General features: G+C 41.9%; 1 protein-coding gene across 3 annotated transcripts in view; it reads right to left on the bottom strand.

The window, feature by feature from the left end:
- The window catches only part of LOC111971128 (RNA-binding protein 45), a 28,674-nt gene extending 5,815 nt beyond the window's left edge, over positions 1–22,859 (bottom strand). For all 3 annotated transcript variants that reach the window (XM_070445984.1, XM_023997922.2, XM_070445983.1), the window contains exons 1-8: positions 22,208–22,859; positions 18,177–18,299; positions 17,824–17,950; positions 17,571–17,696; positions 17,291–17,464; positions 16,844–16,973; positions 4,072–4,171; positions 3,681–3,838 (exon numbers count right to left, since the gene is read on the bottom strand). In XM_070445984.1, coding sequence (XP_070302085.1) covers positions 3,681–3,838; positions 4,072–4,171; positions 16,844–16,973; positions 17,291–17,464; positions 17,571–17,696; positions 17,824–17,950; positions 18,177–18,299; positions 22,208–22,483 — 1,214 coding nt within the window. In that variant the 5' untranslated portion in view covers positions 22,484–22,859. The remainder of the gene's footprint in view (positions 1–3,680; positions 3,839–4,071; positions 4,172–16,843; positions 16,974–17,290; positions 17,465–17,570; positions 17,697–17,823; positions 17,951–18,176; positions 18,300–22,207) is intronic.
- Between the last annotated feature and the right edge of the window lie 681 nt (positions 22,860–23,540).

The following is a 23,540-nucleotide window of genomic DNA, read 5'->3' as shown; positions in this document are numbered from 1 at the left end:
TGTAGGGGTCCTGGAGGGCAGGTAGTTTGCCCCTGGTGATGCGTTCTGCAGACCTCACTACCCTCTGGAGAGCCTTACGGTTCTGGGCGGAGCAGTTGCCGTACCAGGCGGTGATACAGCCCGACAGGATGCTCTCGATTGTAATCTGTAGAAGTTTGTGAGTGCTTTTGGCGACAAGCCGAATTTCTTCAGCCTCCTGAGGTTGAAGAGGCGCTGCTGCGCCTTCTTCACAACGCTGTCTGTGTGGGTGGACCAATTCAGTTTGTCCGTGATGTGTACAACCGAGGAACTTAAAACTTCCACCTCTCCACTACTGACCCGTCGATGTGGATAGGGGGGTGCTCCTCTGCTGTTTCCTGAAGTCCACAATCATCTCCTTTGTTTTGTTGACGTTGAGTATGAGGTTATTTTCCTGACACCAACACTCCGAGGGCCCTCACCTCCTCCCTGTAGGCCGTCTCGTCGTTGTTTGGTGATCAAAGCCTACCACTGTAGTGTCATCGCCAAACTTGATGATCGAGTTGGAGGCGTGCATGGCCACGCAGTCGTGGGTGAACAGGGAGTACAGGGAGAGGCTCAGAACGCACCTTGTGGGGCCCCAGTGTGAGGATCAGCGGGGTGGAGATGTTGTTGCCTACCCTCACCACCTGGGGGCGGCCCGTCAGGAAGTCCAGGACCCAGTTGCACAGGGCGGGGTCGAGACCCAGGGTCTCGAGCTTGATGACGAGTTTGGAGGGTACTATGGTGTTAAATGCTGAGCTGTAATCGATGAACAGCATTCTCACATGGGTATTCCTCTTGTCCAGATGGGTTAGGGCAGTGTGCAGTGTGGTTGCGATTGCGTCGTCTGTGGACCTATTGGGTCGGTAAGCAAATTGGAGTGGGTCTAGGGTGTCCGTAGGGTGGAGAGGTGATATGGTCCTTGACTAGTCTCTCAAAGCACTTAATGATGACGGAAGTGAGTGCTACGGGGCGGATAGTCGTTTAGCTCAGTTACCTAAGCTTTCTTGGGAACAGGAACAATGGTGGCCCTCTTGAAGCATGTGGGAACAGCAGACTGGGATAAGGATTGATTGAATATGTCCGTAAAACACACAGCCAGCTGGTCTGCGCATGCTCTGAGGACGGGCTGGGAATGCCGTCTGGGCTGCAGCCTTGCGAGGTTAACACGTTTAAATGTTTTACTCACCTCGGCTGCAGTGAAGGAGAGCCCGCAGTTTTGGTAGGGGCCGTGTCAGTGGCACTGTATTGTCCTCAAAGCGGGCAAAAAAGTGTTTTAGCCTGTCTGGGAGCAAGACATCCTGGTCCTCGACGGGGCTGGTTTTCTTTTTGTAATCCGTGATTGACTGTAGACCCTGCCACATACCTCTTGTGCTGAGCTGTTTGAATTTCGACTCGATTTTGTGCTCTGTACTGAGACTTAGCCTGTTTGATTGCCTTGCGGAGAGAATAGCTACACTGTTGTATTCGGTCATGCTTCCGGTCACCTTGCCTGGTTAAAAGCAGTGGTTCGCGCTTTCAGTTTCACGCGAAATGTTGCCGTCAATCCACGGTTTCTGGTTTGGGAATGTTTTATCGTTGTTGTGGGTACGACATCGTCAATGCACTTCCTAATGAACTCGCTCACCGAATCAGCATATTCGTCAATATTGTTGTTGGAACGCGATGCGGAACATATTCCAATCCGCGTGATCGAAGCAGTCTTGAAGCGGGATTCAGATTGGTCGGACCAGCGTTGAACAGAACCTGAGCGCGGGAGCTTGTTGTTTGAGTTTCTGTTTGTAGGCAGGAATCAACAAAATGGAGTCGTGGTCAGCTTTTCCGAAAGGGGGCGGGGGGAGGGCCTTGTAAGCGTCGCGGAAATTAGTGTAGCAATGGTCCAGTGTTTTCCAGCCCTGGTAGCAACATCGATATGCTGATAGAATTTAGGGAGTTTTGTTTTTAGATTAGCCTTGTTAAATCCCCAGCTACGATGAATGCAGCCTCAGGGGTGTGTGGTTTCCAGTTTACAAAGAGTCAGATAAAGTTCGTTCAGGGCCATCGATGTGTCTGCTTGGGGGGAATGTATACGGCTGTGATTATGATTGACGAGAATTCCCTTGGTAGATAATGCGGTCGACATTTGATTGTGAGGAGTTCTAGATCAGGTGAACAGAACGACTTGAGTTCTTGTGTGTTATTATGATGGTCAACCACTTCTCGTTAATCATAAGGCATACCCCCCCGCCCCTCTTCTTACCGAAAGATGTTTGTTTCTGTCGGCGCGATGCATGGAGAAACCAGCTGGCTGCACCGACTCCGTTAGCGTCCCTTGAGTTAGCCATGTTTCCGTGAAGCAGAGCACGTTGCAATCCCTGATGTCCTCCTGGAATGCTACCCGTGCTCGGATTTCATCAACTTATTGTCAAGAGACTGGACATTGGCGAGTAGTATGCTAGGGAGTGGAGCGCGATGTGCCCGTCTCCGAAGCCTGACCACAGACCGTCCCTTTGTCGCCCTTTTCGGCGTCGCACAGGGTCTCCGGCTGGGATCAGATCCCTTGTATTGTGTGGAAGGCAAAACACTGGATCCGTTTCGGGAAAGTCATATTCCTGGTAGGAACGATGGTGAGTTGACGTTAATCGTATATTCAGTAGTTCCTCCCGACTGTATGTAATGAAACCTAAGATTACCCGGGGTACCGATGTAAGAAATAACACGTAAAAAAACAAAATACTGCATATTTTCCAAGGAACGCGAAGCGAGGCTGCCATCTCTATCGGCGCCGGAAGTTGGAATAGGGAATATTTTCAGGTCTCTCTAGAGATGTTCATTTGGGTTCAATTCCGTGCACTGGCTGGGCCACTCAAGGACATTCAGACTTGTCCTGAAGCCACTCCTAAGCTGTGTGCTTAGGGTTGTTGTCCTGTTGGAAGGTGAACATTTGCCACAGTCTGAGGTCCTGAGCGCTCTAGAGCAGGTTTTCATCAAGGAGCTTTCTGTACGAGCTTTCTGATCCTGACTAGTCTCTCAGTCCCTGCTGCTGAAAAACATCCCCACAGCATGATGCTGCCACCACCATGCTTCACCGTAGGGATGGTGCCAGGTTTCCTCCAGACGTGACGCTTGGCATTCAGGCCAAAGAGTTCAATCGTGGTTTCATCAGACCAGAGAATCTTGTTTTCGCTTCTTATTATGGGGTATTGTGTGTAGATTGATGAGGATTTTTTAAATTTTATATCCATTTTAAAATAATGCTGTAGCGTAACAAAATGTGGAAAAAGTCAAGTGGTCTGAATATTTTCCGAATGTACTGTACATTTTACTGAGAATAAAATAATGTATTGTGCCAGTTGCGGAACCCCGTTCTAAGTTGTATGCTAGATGGTGATGGACAGAGATCAGTCAATTAAAATCCAGCGGGAGGAATTTTACCCGCTCCTGTCATAGGCTCTGTCTAAGTTGCTATCTAAGAGCGAGCCGCCTGGTGGACAAGACTAATGATGACCCTAATCCTATATAAACCATGAACACCAGGCTTTATACATGTATTTAATTAACTTGAAAGTTTACAAATATTAAAATAATGTTGATAAGTAGCAATTTATAAGACCTTCAATTAATGTGTTGTTATCAGAACAAGGACTCATTGGGATTGTGAACTGAAGGACTCAGTTTAGCTATTTTAAGTTCGTCCATACCAGAAGACATCTTCCAGGACGTCCATGGGAAGAGGTGCAGGGCTGAAGACCACAAAGAGACGCTCCTTAACCCGGCTATCTGGGGGTGCCAGGTTCTTCAGAGAGGGAAGTGATACATCTGTCTGGACGCGGGGCATCGGAGAGGCTGTGCGGTAACCCTGAGACACATCACATCAAGAGATTAACAGAGTACCCATGCGCACACCAACATCCTAAAAGCAAATAATTGAACATCTACGATCTAGAAAAAAAAATGTTAATCCATGAAAAGTTTATTTGGAAAGGTTGTGAGCTCCTCTGGCGATCTATGCCAATCTTGATACTAGAATAACTGCTAAGTGCAAGTACATTCAAACACTGTTTACATTATGAAACAAACACTGTTACTTACTGTATTCATCTTCATCAGTTGCTGGCTGGTGGTAGGACCATTCCACACCATTGACATCATCTGAGCAGCAACCAGCTGCATTGCCATCTTCCCGACAGGACTAACAAAAGGACATGACAATATTCTTACAATGGTGACCCACTAGAGTTGTTTTTAATATCTTTCAGCATTTCTCGAAAGGACGGGTAGAGACAGTGACAACCACATAAAGTAGACATCCAATTTGATGCATTCATTCTATCGATAAAAACACTTTTTCTTATGAGTACTGCTACTTCTAGGGAAACTGGTTCTGAGAGAAATTAAGCTGCGTGTATCCAATTGTAGTTAATACTATTAACAATAATTTAAAACATGCTTTTCATTGAAAAACAATGCAGTGAGTGCAATAAAATAAATAAAACGAGACATAGACAAAATGAGACCAACTGTGTTCTTTGTCAGCCACTGACAGCCACTGTTCAAGACTGTCAAAATTCAACTTCAAATTCGATAAATCAAAAGCAATGCTTCATTTTGCCATTTAATTTTCCTCATATCGTTTTCAACCTGTATTGATTGTCAAACACAGTGGGCAGGTTTTTGGTAATGTGTTTCGGGCATGCTAGCTGTATCGATATGGTGTTTTAAGGCCGTACCGGCAACAACAGCCAGTGTAAGACCCCACAGAAGAACAGACAATGTTTGCGAGGACTTTGCGGGAGGGGACTATAAAGCTCAGTGGAGGGGACACGGGGAGATACTAGTAGCTAGCTAATATGGCCAATCGGCTATTATACACTGAGTGTACAAAACATTAGGAACACCTTCCTAATATTGAGTTGCACCCCCCCTTTTGCCCCCAGGATAGCCTCAATTAGTCTGGGAATTGACTCCACAAGGTGTCGAAAACATTCCACAGGGATGCTGGCCTATTTTGACTCCAATGCATCCAAGGGAAGGAACCAAGTATCCGGGTAGGCTGCAACCTGTTCAGAATGAGTCTGACGTCATCAGATACTTTCCAAGTCAATGCCTGGAGGTCTGTAAGACTTGATGTCGACCTCAAGACATGTGTTAAGGGGACCTGTAGTAGTTTTACTACACATCAATGTGTCTTACACCATTGTAGTGGTGATAGCTATAAAATAGACTCCCTCATACCTATTTTATCCACGGAGGAGCTAACCTCACGATGGAAGTACTCTATAAGCACCGGACCAGTCGTATGCGGTGTGATCATGGTTCATGACTTCTAATAGCTTTCCTCCTGAATGGAGGGTTCTATTTATTAGTGGCATGTGAGTTAACCATCAGAAGAGTGTTCTGGAGATTCCCTTACATGTGTTGCAATCTGAGTTACTACCAACTCCTCTGTCGCTGTTATCAATAGCAAATAGTTTTGGGAGGTGTGAATGGAATTTATATGTTTAAATGAATTATTAGAATATTCCACCCTGAAACCATATAATTGTATGAAATTGATTAGAATCAATTTAATTGATTAGAATCATACATTTTATTGATTAGAATCATAAATTATTATTAATGATGTGTGTAGTCTTAGTCAGTAAAATTATAATAAATGATGTGTGTAGTTTTAGTCAGAATTAGGGTAAAACAATATACCTGTCCAATATGTCTCTATATTATCTTAAACACAGACCTTGGTTAGGGGCCACAGAGATTTGGGAAAGGTCAGGGAGTACTTCTCACGGTCCCTAATCGTTGTCGGCTGGGTATTGATAAAGTATGTGCGTAGGATACCTACTGTTCTTATGTATGTATGTGCGTATGATATCTACTGTTTGTGTGGAAGTATGTGCGCCGCTATAAAATGGATGTCTTTGTATTGTGGACTTCAGAACGTTCTTCTGAATAAACATTTCACTATTGTAGGCTGGGCCTCTGTTTTCATTTCAACCAGTATCTTACAAATTCTGGGTTGCAGACTGAGTAGTTAATTGAAGTTCAGTTTATGAACATAATTCTCTTAACAGAGGTCTCTAACCCTCTTACTGATTGGGGCTGGACTGACTGTGCTGGCATTGGTACTTGTACTCAAGAGGACCAGTTATCCTACCAATTTATTCTGAAATGTTATCCTACCGGAACACATGAATAGAACATTTTACTAGTTGCATTGTAGTTGAACCTACACATGGCAAGGAATGGTTATTTTTGTTGGAGGTGGAAAGTCCTCTGGACTTCTTTTATGACCAGTGTGGTACACCTCAGTGATATCTTAGATGTGTTCTAAGGTTATCCCCGTCGAGAGGCTTGTCCGCTCCTCTCTGTTCAAATGGGGAAGTTTAAAACTAGGTTTGATTTCTGCTCTGGCGGCCTCGCACAGTGTTGCACGTAGTCTCGACCCCGCCAGCAGCCTCGATGAAACTCATCATGGGTCTGGGTTAGTATTACCCCCTTTGTGTCTCGGGAGCTCCCCACCAGCGGTTGGTGTTGGTATCTGAGGCACAAACGAAAAGATTGGACGAGTTGTCAGCGACCGCGTTATTAAATTGGCTGTAAGCTTCCAACCAAATCCCCTGGTGTTTGTGCTTCAAAAAGCTCAGTGGCTGTCGAGGCCCCTCAGTCACCACAGCGTCCGCATGTGGCAACCTCTTCAGTACCTGCGAACTGAGACGAGGAAATCTGTCTGTGATCGTGTTTCACCAGTGGGAGTCATCGGGTCAGTTGCGGGACTGAGACCATTAGTGTCATTGTAAGGGGTGACAGTCCCCCACAAAGCGGAAGATGTATCCTCGGAAGCAGAGTACACTCCGCTCATCAATGTTTTTCTTGCTGAGACGGCCGCAGTGCTTGCGGAAGTGTCTGAAGGGCGAGAGAAGTGGATCTCAACTACAGTTTTGCACGACTTCGAGGAGGGAAGTTGCTCATTCACGAAAATAATGGTCAATCAGGTTTGCTGATGGAATGTGTCGAGACATGGTAATATCTCCTTGGATCGGATTCTGCACCAAGAGGTTTCGAAACGTCTTTTTCCCAAGGGGTGCTTTTGACAGATACCCCTCTCGTGGATGACTGTGTTGCAGCTAGCGTTAGGGGAAGACAGTGTGGTCAGTGGAGAAGGCACTGACCTGTGACCATACGTGGTTGGTTTTCCAATCCATCAGTGGGAGTAAACAATCCATCAAGTGTGCACCGAGTAGTAGGGGTTCCGATTCAAGGCTGGTAACATACACAGGTTGAATGAGCGATACGTCCTGGAAGTGTAGTTTTAGCATGACTATCAATGTGAGAGGCGAGAGTCTGAGTGAAACCTCAAAGTGTATTGTCGCATCGTTCCCTTTATAACCAATGTTTAGTTGGCTTCAAAGCCCTTTAGAGATCTCAAACATTGTTCTAYGATGAGCTATATTGTCGAGCCCAAATCAATTAGCGCATGACTGGTTAAGCAGTCCTTCAGGACTGTTTCCAGGTATGGCCGTTTTCAGTTGCATTTAATGGACATATTCTCAATGACGTGATGTTCCGTTTCTGTTCATGGTGAAAGCAAATTGACTTCTCGGATTTTGAGTGGGCTTGGCTTTTGACCTCTTTCTTCGGATCCTTTGTATCAGAGTCTATAGACAAAGCCTGTGGGCTTGTTTCTTGATCGAGCGAGCCCTGGATAGGGTCTCGAGTGAGAGAGGGAGAAATACAATTTTTAACGTCCTTGCTAAGGGTGTTAATTCCTGTGGACCTGTTGTCTGGCAATTCCCCGTCTAGCCCTTGTGTCTGATCTTTTTCCCCTTTTCCAAAATGTGTCTCGCTTTAGGTTCTTCACATAGTAGAACTTCTAGGGAACATTCGTCACGTTTTGGTCATACTCAAACCTTTTGTTACCCGTGTGCTCTGACACTGTGTGGGGTTGGGTGCAGGAACGTAGCGATCAGGTCGATTGTAGCGGTAGTCGTTTTGATAGCGACATACTTTAGTTATTTCGACCGCGGTGGGTATTGGTATCGTGGCAGAAACCGTTGTTGTGCAGCATCTCTCGACGCTCCAATATCTGATAATGCACCCTCTAATTGGAGTGTGTGCTCATGGTCAAACTCTTAAAACCAAGATGTCAGAGCTCTTAGCATTGCGTGCTGTTGATGCCTCAAAAGCTGTGCTTGCAAGCTCTCTGAGTTGTAAGATTGGCAAGCCAACGTGGGCTGTGTGGCCCAAGTAGGTAATGAAGGTGGGATACATGTTCGACAAACATTTGTTTGAATGGTAACAGCTCTTCCATTCCTGTTTCAGGGAGTAGACCAAAGTAAGCTGAATGAAGCCTATGATAGTAAGCTTGTGGGTGTTCATTCCGAGCTTATTTGACAGTGTTAGCCAGGGAGCTATCGGGTTTGTGAGTCACAGAACCACTGAATTCTAATTTCAAAGCTGTGGCAAGTTTAGTGTAATCATTTTGCACGTGTTGCAATTAACCTCGTCACGTGTCTATTTGATGTTCGCTTCAACAGGTAAAGCCTGTCAGAAACCGTAGCATTCAGGTAGCGTCCTCTATGTCAGCTAGGAACGTCTCAGTGTTTGGCTGACCTGGAACTTGGTCAAAGGTGGGAAAGTTTTAGACGAGTTTGTCAAGGCGTTCCATGCCAAGCGGGCGGAGAGGGTTAGCTTCATCCTGTGGGGAAATTGGGGCCAAAAGGAGAAGCCAAGCTTTGGCTTTGTTGGCGAAGAAGCGCCAAATATACTCTTTACCTGAATGGCCAAGAGGAGAAGACTAAGGGACACACGAGGGAGGCAAAGTCTGAAACCTATCATCTTCACTCCATTGAGTACCGAGCTCCGGTTGCTTGGTTGGGTAGTCACACTGTAGCGCATGACCGTTCTGAAATTCCACCAGATGGTACCTAAGGGTGGAATTCTGCTGCATAGCAGAGTACACTTGATTGCTTAGAGTACTGATTTCAGACACCTGAGTGTCGCACTTGCTCCGCTTGGCCTCATACTTATCCGTCATTGTTTGCAGATGGAGGCCTTGAGTACGGAGCGAGAGATTCAGTGATGAGATTTCCTCCGCTTGTTTAGAAATCAATTTTTCCATCTTCATCACCCGAGTTCTCTCATCATTCATTTGATCAGCGACTTCAATGAGTTCTGCTGATTTGGCATCCAACTTAGTCACTGTGTTCATTAACCTCTCTGGGATATGTGGGACGCTAGACCACCTGGCTAATATCCAGTGAAAATGCAGAGCGCCAAATTCAAATAAATTACTATAAAAATTAAATTTTCATGAAAATCACACATTCAATATACCAAATTAAAGCTACACTTGTTGTGAATCCAGCCAACGTGTCAGATTTCAAAAAAGCTTTATGGCGAAAGCAAACAATGCTATTATCTGAGGACAGCACCCCAGCAAACAAACACAGACAATCCTATTTCAACCCTCCAAGCGCAACACAAAACGCAGAAATAAAGATATAATTCATGCCTTACCTTTGACAAGCTTCTTCTGTTGGCACTCCAATATGTCCCATAAACATCACAAATGGTCCTTTTGTTCGATTAATTCCGTCGATATATATCCAAAATGTCCATTTATTTGGCGCGTTTGATCCAGAAAAACACCGGTTCCAACTCGCGCAACATGACTACAAAATATTACCTGTAATCTTTGTCCAGACATTTCAAACTACTTTCCTAATACAACTTTTGGCATTTTTTTTTACGTAAATAATTGATACAATTTAAGACGGGATATACTGTGTTCAATACTGGAGGAAAACAAAGTGTAGCGAGCTTTCAGGTCACGCGCCTCTAACAAAGAGTACACTTCCCTCTATCCTCGTTCTAAACAGTGCTACTTCCTCATTTCTCAAAAGAAAAACCTCAACCAATTTCTAAAGACTGTTGACATCCAGTGGAAGCGATGGGAACTGCAAGAAAGTCCCTTCGAAATCTAGATTCCCAATGAAACTCATTGAAAAGAGAGTGACTTAAATAACAAAAATCTGAATGGTTTGTCCTCAGGGTTTCGCCTGCCAAATAAGTTCTGTTATACTCACAGACATGATTCAAACAGAAAACACTGACATTTCTAAAACTATCCAAATCTACTAATGATATGCATATCTTAGCTTCTGGACCTGAGTTTCAGGCAGTTTACTTTGGACACGCTTTTCATCCGGACGTCAAAATACCGCCCCCTATCCCAAAGAAGTTTTAACTGATAGTCTTTGGTTTGCAGCATTTGGACTAGAACATTATTGCTTTGAGTAACGTTCATCAAAACTGCCTGCATGTTATCAAATTGCGCGCTCCTGTTTGTAGATAACGACAGATTTATCTAGTTTAGCGTGGACTTCGTCGTATTTAAATCGAATTGTTCCTGTAGAAAACTTTTGATTTTGTTTTACAGTTTGTGCTCGTTCATCGTCAAGTATTAGTAATTACTTTTAAATTGTTCAGTTTTCAAAACACAGGTCCTCAGCTAGCAGAATGTTTTCATTTCCTGCTTTTGTCGATAGTTGCTCGGTTCTCTCCACCTGTCCCTTCATATCAGCCATATTTTGCACATGCTTCTGCTAAGCACTGGGGAACTAGACCGATGCCAATCTTTGATGGCGATACATAAAGGCTAAAGTGGAGAGAACCTTTACAATGCCTGCGTCTGATGATTGATTATGGAGAGTGTTTTTCGCAATTTCTGCTGTCTTTCCACTAATAGCATAGTTAGGGTTTGTATCGCTGCTGAAGTCAGTGATCAATCGGTGAGGGTTCACTAATTAGCGGGAGACTGGGAACCACCCCTCTGATAGCTTGCACATTAAAAAAACATGTTAAAATAATGTTTATAAAGTACGTTTTTTGAGACGGTGGAAACTGCAAAGACTATGTTAATCTATTTAAATGCGTTAATGAACCATCAATACTGGATCAGTAATGTGGGAGTTGAACGTGAATGAATTTCCAAAAGCAAATTTAATTGACTAATCATCATTAATTAATCATAGGCTATTTGGAAATTAACTGTAACCTGAAAGCAATGCTGTCACTAGGTTAATGTGGAACGTTTAAATAGTCTCTTTGGAAGTAATCCGTTTGGACCTTATCCAAATAATCCACCTGAAAATATAAGTCTGACAATTTTAGTTTCTTAGTTAAATTGAAGAAGACAACGATATCCAATCAGTAAATATTGGCTGGATATCATAAGTGTGACCCCTTGTTACAAACGTAAGACAACGTGTGGTGACACAAATTATTATATATTTTTTTAATGACTGGCGATTCTTCACCCCCAGGGGTCACTGATCGCAGAAAGCTGTATTCAAACGGAAGTCCCGATTCGGCGGAACTTCCGTTTTCTAAGGCATACGATGTTGCTGTGTGAATAAAGGGGAAAAACAAAATGTCTGCTCTCCCTTTGATAGCTTTAGCATCTCATGCAAGCTAATCCTACTTTGTTCACTTTCAAGCACAACCAACATAGGATCCTTTACACTACGGGAAGGGGGTTTACTAGTGACGTCTCACATTCAACCCAGTCGGCATTCTTCTTTGCTAGCACTATATTACCGGAACGCGCGGTAACATAAAGAGAGATGCCTGTGGACTATCCACGCTGTCTAAGCGCGATTGACAGATAAATAATACTCCGGCCCGATCAACAGATCGATCCTCAAATTTCTAACATTGCTGGATCTATGCACTCGCTCTAGAAATTAATACTGACCGAATCACTCGCTCCTAAAACACGAGAAACAGAAATAGCACGTTTGGCTCTATTTCTATAATTGGATTCTAGCGCTAGAAATTTTATCACTACACTGACTATGTCAGAGAAACAACATGGAGGCAACCTCCAGATGTATCTTGTTCAAATGGCAACACACACACGTGGACAAATCCTGTCTACAACTCCTATGGTTTCAAATTTCATATAAACTGAATTCTCCTAGATTCCTCACACAGGGCATCAATTATGTTGTGTCTTGGCTATCATTAATGTGATGACGATTGTTTTATCAAATTGATTAACTGTTTAACTATTACGATGATTAAATTACTCATTTAACTTCTTGTCTATGGGGGCGCTGTTTTCACTTTGTAAAAATTCGTTCCCAAATTAAACTGCCTCACTCAATTCTTGCTCGTACAATATGCATATTATTATTACTATTGGATAGAAAACACTCTCTAGTTTCTAAAACCGTTTGAATTATATCTGTGAGTAGAACTCAAGTTGGAGAAAACTTCCTGTCAGGAAGTGAGAAATCTGAAATCGTGCACTCTGTTCCAGGGTCAGTTTATTAATTTGCATGTATTCTATTGGTCGACATGCACTGCATACGCCTTCCCCTAGATGTCAGCAAGCAGTGAGAATTGGGTTGCTAGGCAGATCTGAGGCCATATAAAGGGTCTTGGAACGTGGGGTGCACTCTTTTCAACGTTCGCCATGACGCGAGACAGACCTCAGGATGGCATTCTGGAAAGCTCTCGTTATAGGCCTTAGATATATCCGGCTCTGATTTTATTCGATATAGGTGTTAAAAACGTCATAATGTAGTTATTTTAAACCGAGTTATATCATTTTATATCAGTATATTGCGATTTTCGGAATTTTCTTTGTGCTGCGTAATGAAGAGTTGGACACGTCTGGGCCACATAGCTAATGTTTGCTGCTAATTCCTAAGCTGAAGACTACATTCTACAGCCGGAGCAACGATTATTCTGGACAAAGGACAACTTGCCCAAGATTCTGATGGAAGCTCATCAAAAAGTAAGAACTATTTATGATGTTAATTCGTTGTTCTGTTGAAAAATGTTACACTACTATTCCGCCATTAATTTCGGTGCGGTCTCGCTTTAACGCACGCTGTATGTCGTAGTAACGTTAATTTTAAAAATCTAACACAGCGGTTGCATTAAGAACTAATGTATCTTTCATTTGCTGTCCAACCTGTATTTTTTAGTCAAGTTTATGATTAGTTATTGATTAGATGCCTCTCCCAAGATTTCTCCCGACATTTTGTTGGCAGCTTGGCTACTATTCTCATTGTATAAACACGATTTGTGCCGCTAAATATGCACATTTTCGAACAAACAATATATGTATTGTGTAATATGATGTTATAGGACTGTCATCTGAAGAAGTTTGAGAAGGTTAGTGAAAAAATTAATATATTTTGCTGGTTTATTCGTTATCGCTACTGTTGGCTTGAATCAATGCTGTTGTGTGGTTGGCTATTGTAGTAAGCTAATATAATGCTAAATTGTGTTTTCGCTGTAAAACACTTAAAGAATCTGAAATATTGGCTGGATTCACAAGATCTTTGTCTTTCATTTGCTGTACGCTGTGTATTTTTCATAAATGTTTTATGATGAGTATTTAGGTAATTCACGTTTGCTCTCTGTAGTTATTCTAGTTGCTTTGGTGAGAGTTGTGATGGTGGCTGCAATGTAAAACTATGATTTATACCTGAAATATGCACATTTTTCGAACAAAACATATGCTATACAATAAATATGTTATCAGACTGTCATCTGATGAAGTTGTTTCTTGGTTAGTGACTATTTATATCTTTATTTGGTCGAATTTGTGATAGCTACCTATGCAGGAAAAAAATGGTGGGAAAAAAAAGTTGTGTCTTTTGCTATGGTGGTTAGCTAATAGAAATACATATTGTGTCTTCCCTGTAAAACATTTTAAAAATCAGAAATGATGGCTGGATTCACAAGATGTGTATCTTTCATTTGGTGTCTTGGACTTGTGATTTCATGAACATTTTATTATATGATATCCCTGTGGCTTTAGGCTAGGCTATGCTAGTCAGCTTTTTTGATGGGGGTGATCCCGGATCCGGGTTTGTGACTCGTTAGAGGTTAACAATTAACTCGTCAGCAATCTTGGGGCACCACGGAAAAAGTTTATTTGACAAGTTCGTTTTCCAAATGAACTCTTAAAGATATATATTGCTCTTACATTTCAGTCAATCAATTGGTTATTAATTGATATTTACCTTCTATCAGTCTCATTCTGAATGTCGCAAATTCCTTGGATATCTGCATGAACCCTAGCATAAATTCTGAATCAGTGATATACAAATTGGCTTAATTACTTATTTACTAACCACACAATTACATCAACAAACAGAATTGGTTAGACATAGATTACAACATACTGCAACGAAAAGTCCCTGGTGGACTAAACCGATATGACAGCTTGGTAGACAATGGAAAGGGGGGCAGATAAAGAGCGGGAAAGACAGAATGGACCCACTACACACAGTTGATAACTAGGCGCATTGAAATGCGAATATTTTGCATATGAACAACTCAAAAACGAATGACCGAAAAAAAACTGCCCCCTAAAAAATATATATAAAACTAATGGCCAAAGGTGTCCTCTCTGTCAATTGCAATATTATACTTATACAGTGCCTTTGAAAGTATTCAGACCCCTTGACTTTTTCCACATTGTTAGGTTACAGCCTTATTCTAAAAAGTATTAAAGATTTTTTTATCCCTCAATCTACACACAACATCCCATAATGACAAAGCAAAAATAGGTTAAGAAATATGCAAATGTATAAAGATTTAAAAAATAATCATAATATCAAATTTACGTAAGTATTCAGACCCTTTACTCAGTACTTTGTTGAAGCACTTTTGGCAGCGATTACAGCCACGAGTCTTCTTGGGTATGACGCTACAAGTTTGGCACACCTGTATTTGGGGATTTTCTCCCATTCTTCTCAAGCTCTGTCAGGTTGGATGGGGAGCGTTGCTGCACAGCTATTTTTCAGGTCTCCAGAGCAGGTTTTCATCAAGGATCTCTGTACTTTATTCAGGATCGAGAGAACGGAGCAGTCACCCAGTCCCTGTCGCTGAAAAACATCCCCACAGCATGATACTGCCATGCTTCACTGTAGGGATGCTGCTAGGTTTCCTCCAGACATAACGCTTGGCATTCAGGACCAAGAATTCAATCTTGGTTTTATCATTTACATTTTACATTTAAGTCATTTAGCAGACGCTCTTATCCAGAGCGACTTACAAATTGGTGCATTCACCTTATGATATCCAGTGGAACAACCACTTTACAATAGTGCATCTAACTCTTTTAAGGGGGGGGGGGGTTAGAAGGATTACTTTATCCTATCCTAGGTATTCCTTAAAGAGGTGGGGTTTCAGGTGTCTCCGGAAGGTGGTGATTGACTCTTATTGATTTATCAGACCAGAGAATCTTGTTTCTCATGGTCTGAGTCTTTAGGTGCCTTTTGGCAAACTCCAAGCGGGCTGTCATGTGCCTTTTAATGAGGAGTGGCTTCCGTCTGGCCACTCTACCATAAAGGCCTAATTGGTGGAGTGCTGCAGAGATGGTTGTCCTTCTGGAAGGTTCTCCCATCCCAACAGAGGAAGTCTGGAGCTCTGTAAGAGTGACCACCCGGTTCTTAGTCACCTCCCTGACCTTTCCAAATCCCGTCCAATCAATTGAACTTACCACAGGTGGACTCCGTTCAAGTTGTAGAAACATCAAGGATGAGCAATGGAAACAGGATGCACCTGAGCTCAATTTCAAGTTTCATAGCAAAGGGTCTGAATCCTTTGGTAAATAAGGTATCTGTTTTTAAAAAATTATACATTTGCAAAAATAATCTAAACACCTGTTTTTGCTTTGTCATTATGGGATATTGTGTGTAGATTGATCCATGTAAACCATTTTAAAATAAGGCTGTAACTTAACAAAAATGTGGAAAAAATAAAGGGGTCTGAATACTTGCCAAATGCACTGTATATGGATGATTCATAAAGCCAGGCGTATTTAACAGTTAGGTCTATAATCAATAGCCTAACTCATTTGGAGTTTCCTCTCTCAATTTTCTTAGACAATTAGACTAAGGCAAGGGCTGTTTCCTCGTCTCTGCCGCCTCCACCGCATTGTTCTCAAACCCAATATGCTGGTTAACTTTGTTATTATGCACATAGCAACATAGGGAAAGGCACCAATTCTACTGTGCACTGAAGATTATGTTTTAGAACCAACAGACAGCGAAAGTATCTAACGCGGGAGAAAGCGCATGTTATAAATTATAATTATATATATATATGTTTTACCTTTATTTAACTAGGCATATTAGTGATGCACCATTATTTTTTACATAATATAACCATATACAATTTTATGTCTTAGAGTGATGGACTGTGCCATCCCCGTGGCCTTCGCAATGGATAAGTCCACTGAGACAGGCGCGAATCAGATAGGTGTCTTGTGCACTATGAAAAATGTTTTTTAATTGCGATTGCTCAACTAAAGAGATCTCAGTCAACCAAACAATCAACCAGTCGACTAAATGAGATCAAACTTAAAATGTAGTGTAAATTGTGTCTTTGTTGTCTCTTGGTGTCTTTCATATATACATACATGTACAGATATAACTTTATGTAATATCTTGTCTATAACTGTACTGTACTTTGTCGTGTATTTGTTTGTGGACCCCAGGAAGAGTAGCTGCTGCATGTGCAGTAGCTAATGGGGATCCTAATAAACTAAACTAACTTACACCATCTTTCGACAACATCGGCGACAACTAAACACAACTAACTATGGCCCAGTAACTGACGTCGAAAGTTTCCAGTCTCAGGTAAATCATGTCATAAATTGGGTGAGTGGATGGCTGGAGTAGGTCTTTAGCAATGAATCAAATAATATCAAGATCAACTTAACCTAAAGATCATGCTTTAAAGCTTATTACTTTCAAATAAATCGATTATCATTATTGATAGACAAAAATCAAGACATGACACATTTTAAGTGTATCATCACATGATAAGTCTATACCTGGTCCTGTCTTCTCCATCCTCTATGTGGGCCACGATGAGGCGGTTTCCAGGGGGATACTCAAAGCCATTCAGCTTCTCTTTGGCATAGACGGCAGAGCCCAGGTTGTTGTAGCGAATCACAGTATGTCCTGGGGGGGGCGTTAAATGTTTTACATGCATCATCATGAGCAACATCATAAACAACATTAATGTGAACAATTTAAATACAAAATTAGGAGCGTTAATCTTTGATGGTTACACTACATAAGAATGTAAAAAAAATATGTTTATTAACAAAAATAATGAGTAGGCTTATTCTAGAATGTCTTATAAGCATTATGAACATAGTTTATAGATGTCTTTATAGTAATGTCTAAAGTGTTACTCTTGATAAATCAATGTGTGACTCAAGTTTTATTTAACCACATCTTCCCTTATTAAATACATAATTATCAATGTATAATACCTTTGTTGAGCCCACAATGATCCCGCTGCATCTCACAGTAATCCATCCCTGGTATGAGGTCAAAGAGGCCATAAATCTGCTCCTGAGTAACATTAGCTCTCGAGGAAACCATTAGGCACCTGGTGATGAGGTCACTGGATCGGTAGTCAGTTACGGCATAACTGCCAGGGTCAGCTGTCAGGTAGGGATCACAGACAGATGTCAGACCACAGCTAGATTAAAGCAAATGCAAATGAAAGCAAAGGTGACATTCTGAATCAGAATTAAGTACTTCACATACACACTCCAAAGGAATAGGGGTTCATTCCCAGGTCACTTGACATGTGCTCTGCTCTGCCACTGCTGTGATAGTCATTATCTGCAGATGAGTTCTTGCTTCGGGGCTCAGCAAGAACAGCCCTGTAGGCTGGTTGCACAGACAAGGGTTACATTGATACAAATTAAATTCTACAGTGAAATCATTGAAAGGGAAAGTGTTTTAACTTGAGTTTATCCATTCTGAGGCTTCAATGAAAGGGCTGATGCCTGCTTACCTCTATCACAGTTCTCAATGGCAATGGCTGCTTGTGATGGCTTATGATACCTCACATATCCCAAGCCTTTGCTCTCCCCCGTGGTTTTATTCTTTATGATCACACAGTATTCTATGTCCCCATACTCCTACAAGCAAAAAAAATATTTAAAAAAGAGCATTATCTATATTGGTCTGCAGGTGTTTAGAGCATTGAGCCAGTAACGGAAAGTTTACTGGTTCAAATCCCCGAGCCGACAATGTGTGTCGATTTGCCCTTGAGCAAGCATCTGCTAAATTATTAAAATGTAAGGGTGGTCACTTTGGCCAGAAATATTTCACCAAGTGATAAAATGCATGCAATGGACCTCGTACCTTGAACGTGTCTTTCAGATCTTCTTCTGTGAATGTTTTGGGAATCTTTACAAATATTCTGGTGAGCTCTTCATCCTCCACATCTCTGTGTCTACCGGAGGACCTTGACTGGGCAATGAACACCTGAAACAGTGGTCATATTCAGTCAAAATGCATAACCTGTATATAGTGCATTTGGAAGTATTCAGACCCCTTGACTTTTTCCACAATTTCTTACATTACAGCCTTACTCTAAAATGGATTCAATTGTTTTTTCCCCCTCAATCTACACACAACACCCCATAATGACAAAGCAAAAACAGTTTGACATTTTTGCAATATTAGAAAAAATATTCAGACCCTTTACTCAGTATTTTGTTGAAGCACCTTTGGCAGAGATTACCGCCTTAAGGTCTTCTTGGGTATGACGCTACAAGCTTTGCACACCTGTATTAGTGGAGTTTCTCCCATTCTTCTCTGCAGATCTTCTCAAGCTCTGTCAGGTTGGATGGGGAGTGTCGCTGCAAAGCTATTTTCAGGACTCTCCAGAGATGCTCGATCGGGTTCAAGCCCGAGACTTGTCCCAAAGCCACTTCTGCGTTGTGTTGGCTGTGTGATTATGGTCGTTGTCCTGTTGGAAGGTGAACCTTCGCCCCAGTCTGAGGTCCTGAGCGCTAGAGAGCAGGTTTTCTTCAAGGCTCTCTGAACTTAGCGCCACTTGCCTCAATCCTGATTAATCTCCCAGTCTCTGCTGCTGAAAAACATCCCCACAGCATGATGCTGCCAACACCACGAATCACCGTAGGGATGGTGCCAGTTTTCCTCCAGATGTGATGCTTGGCATTCAGGCCAAAGAATTCAATCTTGGTTTCATCGGACCATAGAATCTTGTTTCTCATGGTCATTGTCCTTTAGGTGCCTTTTGGCAAACTCCAAGCGGGCTGTTGTGCCTTTTACTGAGGAGTGGCTTCCGTCTGGCCACTCTACCATAAAGGCCCAATTAGATTGGTGGAGTGCTGCAGAGATGGTTGTCCTTCTGGAAGGTTCTCCCATCAGCAGCTATGTCAGAGTGACCATCGGGTTCTTGGTCACCTCCCTTCTCCCTCGATTGATCATTTCTGCCAGCTCTAGGACGAGTCTTGGTAGTTCCAAACTGTGTTTTTGGGGACCTTCAATGCTGCAGAATTTGTATCCTTCCCCAGATCTGTTCCTTGACATAATCCTGTCTTGGTGCTCTACGGTCAATTCCTTCGACCTCATGGCTTGGTTTTTGCTCTGACATGCACTGTCAACTGTGGGACCTTGTATAGACAGGTGTGTGCCTTTCCAAATCATGTCTAAATCAACAGGTGGACCACGATCAAGTTGCAGAAACATCTCAAGGATGATAAATGGAAACAGGATGCACCTGAGCTCAATTTCAAGTCTCATAGCAAAGGGTCTGAATAATTATGTAAATAAGTATTTTTTTTTTTTTTTAACTATTACACATTTAAATAAATCCTATTAACTTCCAGTGTGGTGAGAGCGGCTTTATTGCAATGCTACGTCACACTGGCCAAATTTCTGCCTGCTCGAATGGCAATAGCTAAGATATAGATAAAAACATGAAGTGACCCAGGGAATCGATAGAACGACATTCAGAGATGTACAAAAACGATATTACATTCAAAATGGGTAAATCTTTACTTTAAAAAGGCACTCGGGCTCCCGAGTGGCGCAGCAGTCTACGGCACTGCATCTCAGTGCTAGAGGAGACACCCTGGTTCAAATCCAGACTGTTTCACAACTGGCCGTGATTGGGAATCCCATAGGGCGGCGCACAATTAGCCCAGCGTCGTCCGGGTTTGGCTGGTGTACGTCGTTATTGTAAATAAGAATTTGTTCTTAACTAACTTAAAAAGGTTAAATAAATAAAAAGTACCAGTCAAAAGTTGACACCTACTCATTGAAGGTTTTTCTTTATTTGTACTATTTTCTACATTGCAGAATAATAGTTAAGACATAAAAACATGAAATAACACATATGGAATCATGTAGTAACTAAAAGTGTTGAATCAATATATTTTATATTCTCTAAAAAATAGCCACCCTTTGCCTTGACAGCTCTGCACACTCTTGGCATTCCCTCAACCTACTTCATGAGGAATGCTTTTCCAAAAGTCTTGAAGGAGTTCCCACATATGCGGAGCACTTGTTGGCTGCTTTTCATTCACTCCGCAGTCCAACTCATCCCAAACCATCTCAATTGGGTTGAGGTCAGGTTATTGGGAGGCCAGATCTGATGCAGCACTCCATCACTCTCTTTCTTGGTAAAAAATACCTTATACAGCCTGGAGGTGTTGGGTCATTGTCCTGTTGAAAAACAAATGATAGTGGGACTAAGCGCAAACCAGATGGGATGGTGTATCGCTGCAAAATGCTGTGGTAGTCATGGTGGTTTAGTGTGCCTTGAATTATAAATAAATCACAGACAGTGTCACCAGCAAAGCACCCCTACACCATCACACCTCCATGCTTCACGGTGGGAACCACACGAGATCATCCGTTCACCTACTCTGCGTCTCACAAAGACAATGCGGTTGGAACCAAAAATCTCAAAATTGGAGTCATTAGACCAAAGAACAGATTTCCACTAGTCTAATGTCCATTGCTCGTGTTTCTTGGCCCAAGCAAGTCTCTTAAGTAATGGTTCCTTTGCAGCAATTCGACCATGAAGGTCTGATTCATGCAGTCTCCTCTGAACAGTTGATGTTGAGATGTGTTTCACTTTAACTCTGTGAAGCATTTATTTGGGCAGCCATTTCTGAGGCTGGTAACTAATGAACTTATCCTTTGCATTAGAGGTAACTCTGGGTCTTCCTTTCATGTGGCGGTCCTCATGAGAGCCAGTTTCATCATAGCGCTTGATGGTTTTTGCGATTGCACTTGAAGAAACATTCAACGTTTTTTTTTCTTTTTTTCACATTGAATGACCTTCATGTCTTAAAGTAATGATGAACTGTTGTTTCTCTTTGCTTATTTGAGCTGTTCTTGCCATAATATGGGCATGGTCTTTTACCAAATAAAGCTATATTCTGTATTCCACCCCTAACTTGTCACAATACAACTGATTGGCTGAAATGTATTAAGTAGGAAAGAAATTCCACAAATGAACTTAAGGCACAGCTGTTAATTGAAATGCATTCCAGGTGACTACCTCATGAAGCTGGTTGAGAGAATGCCAAGACTGTGCAAAGCTGTGAAGGCAAAGAGTGTTAAMTTTGAAGAATTTCAAATATATTTTGATTTGTGTAAATGTTTTTGGGTTACTACATATTCCATATGTGTTCTATCAGTTGTCTTCACTCCTATTTTACAATGTAGAAAATAGTAAAATAAATATTTAAAAAATTACCCTAGAATGCGTAGGTGTCCAAACTTTTGACTGGTACACACACACACACACACACACACAAACCTTCCTTCCTACTATTGTACAATCTGTGTTGCGTCATTTTCCTGAGCTATTGTTTGTTTGAATTCAAGACCAGATTGATCTCAATTTCTCCGTGTCAGATTAGCCACTAATTTCGGTAATTTGTGGTATTAAAAAAAAATTCAGTTAATGTCTATCATGTAAGTATTGTGGAATTGCATCCGGCCCTGGTTATTGAAAATATGTCACAGCGGTTTAGATGGTACAATGGATTCTCTAGACATACATTGTTTGCGAACTATTAGATGCAACCAGGAAATGGCGGAGCGATTTCTGCATGATGCACCTTCGAGGAAAGATTTGAACGGAGAAAGCTGATCCGAGAACAGCGCTCCCTTTCTTTCCATACTATATGTATTGACCATCGACGAAGCACTGTGGCGACCATTTTCTCTGCTTGATGTTTCGGGCAGTTGCAGGAAACGTGCATCGTTAAAACTATATTCCATCGCTATCGGTGAACTGGGCCCAGCATGGAATATTTTTTTTTAAATACTTAAGGAAATAAATAGTGAATGTTATAAACTTGGAGGATGAGGTCATATATAAAGTTTAGATGTATGTGCATGCAAACCTTAATGGGCTTCGTTCCGTCTAACAGGCATTTTCCATGCATGTCCTCCATGGCGGTGCATGCTTCCGAAGACTTCGCGAATTTAACATAGGAGATCCCCTTCGATTCTTTCGTCTGTTTGTCCTTAACGACCCATACACCTTGGACCTCTCCAAATACAGAAAATTTCTCTCGAATAACATCATCTGAAACTGATCGACTTGTTACGAGAAACAACCGACTGTTAGGAGGATTGTCAAGATTTTCAACTGATTGCTTGGATGAGTAGTCCTCCATTTTGGTTATCAAGAAATGACGTTGTGTGCGTCACATAGTACATGTTTGATGCTTTGTTCAAGTCAACTCGGGAACATGGTCTCTGAGTTTCCCATTTGAAAGTACCAGTATCAACCAATAAGAATCTCTACGTAAATAACCTACGTTCGTTTTAACTCGCTACGTTCAGATAGCACAGCGTTTCTCCGAGTGTTCCACTTGGAAAGTACAGTATCAGAACAAATCAATAGGAATCTATGCAAAAATGTAGGCACATTTTTACTTGCAGTTTCAGCGTAGTCTTGAAAGCATTTACATTTTGTCACCTTTCACCTTTCATTATGAGAATACACAGACTTTCGTTGACTACATTAACTTTTGTGATCAAAGGTCATTAAGCTTTGACTGCAAATTTCTGCAGGTCCTCTCACCAACTTCATCCTGCATTGTGGGAGGCATTGTGGGAGGCTCTATTGTCAACCAATCATTTGTGAGTTTGTTTGTGTTACCCTTTCTATGAGCTTATAATATAAACTACAACACGAAAGGTATGGTTTACTTCATGTCAGCATGTAACAGCAGTTTACAGTCCTTTTTTTTGTTTCTTATTCTTCCTCTACCCAATTCACTTAAACTATATTTCTTTATTTCCCATGGGCTTCACCAGAGTACCCCCTAGTGGCTGGAATACAACTGCATTAAGCTTTACAACACCCCCTGCAAAAACGAAATGTTGTCCCAAACATTTCACTGGCCTCAAAACAAACAGAGGATGTAACTACTGGTCATGAGAACAAATGAGAAAATTGGCCTAACAGCCATATAACTATCTAGACATGTCCAGTCTACCTTTATGGGCAAAGACGCAACCCCTACCAAACATTATCACACTGTGATTAGTAAAGGTAAACAAGAAAATATATACACACACTCTAGTTGGTATCCTGATAAGAGCTGGGCAGCCCTAAAGTGTTATAGGTTAGAATGTCTCTGGGCCTCCTCTGCCGGGCTGAACGGCGGGGCAAGGTCATTGGTGACCCCAATGAATCAGTGTCCACTTCATCATGAGATGATTGAG

The sequence above is a fragment of the Salvelinus sp. IW2-2015 genome, linkage group LG12 (assembly GCF_002910315.2).
Source record: "Salvelinus sp. IW2-2015 linkage group LG12, ASM291031v2, whole genome shotgun sequence".
NCBI classification, from domain to species: domain Eukaryota; kingdom Metazoa; phylum Chordata; class Actinopteri; order Salmoniformes; family Salmonidae; genus Salvelinus; species Salvelinus sp. IW2-2015.
This window is presented reverse-complemented; position numbering and strand designations above follow the sequence as displayed.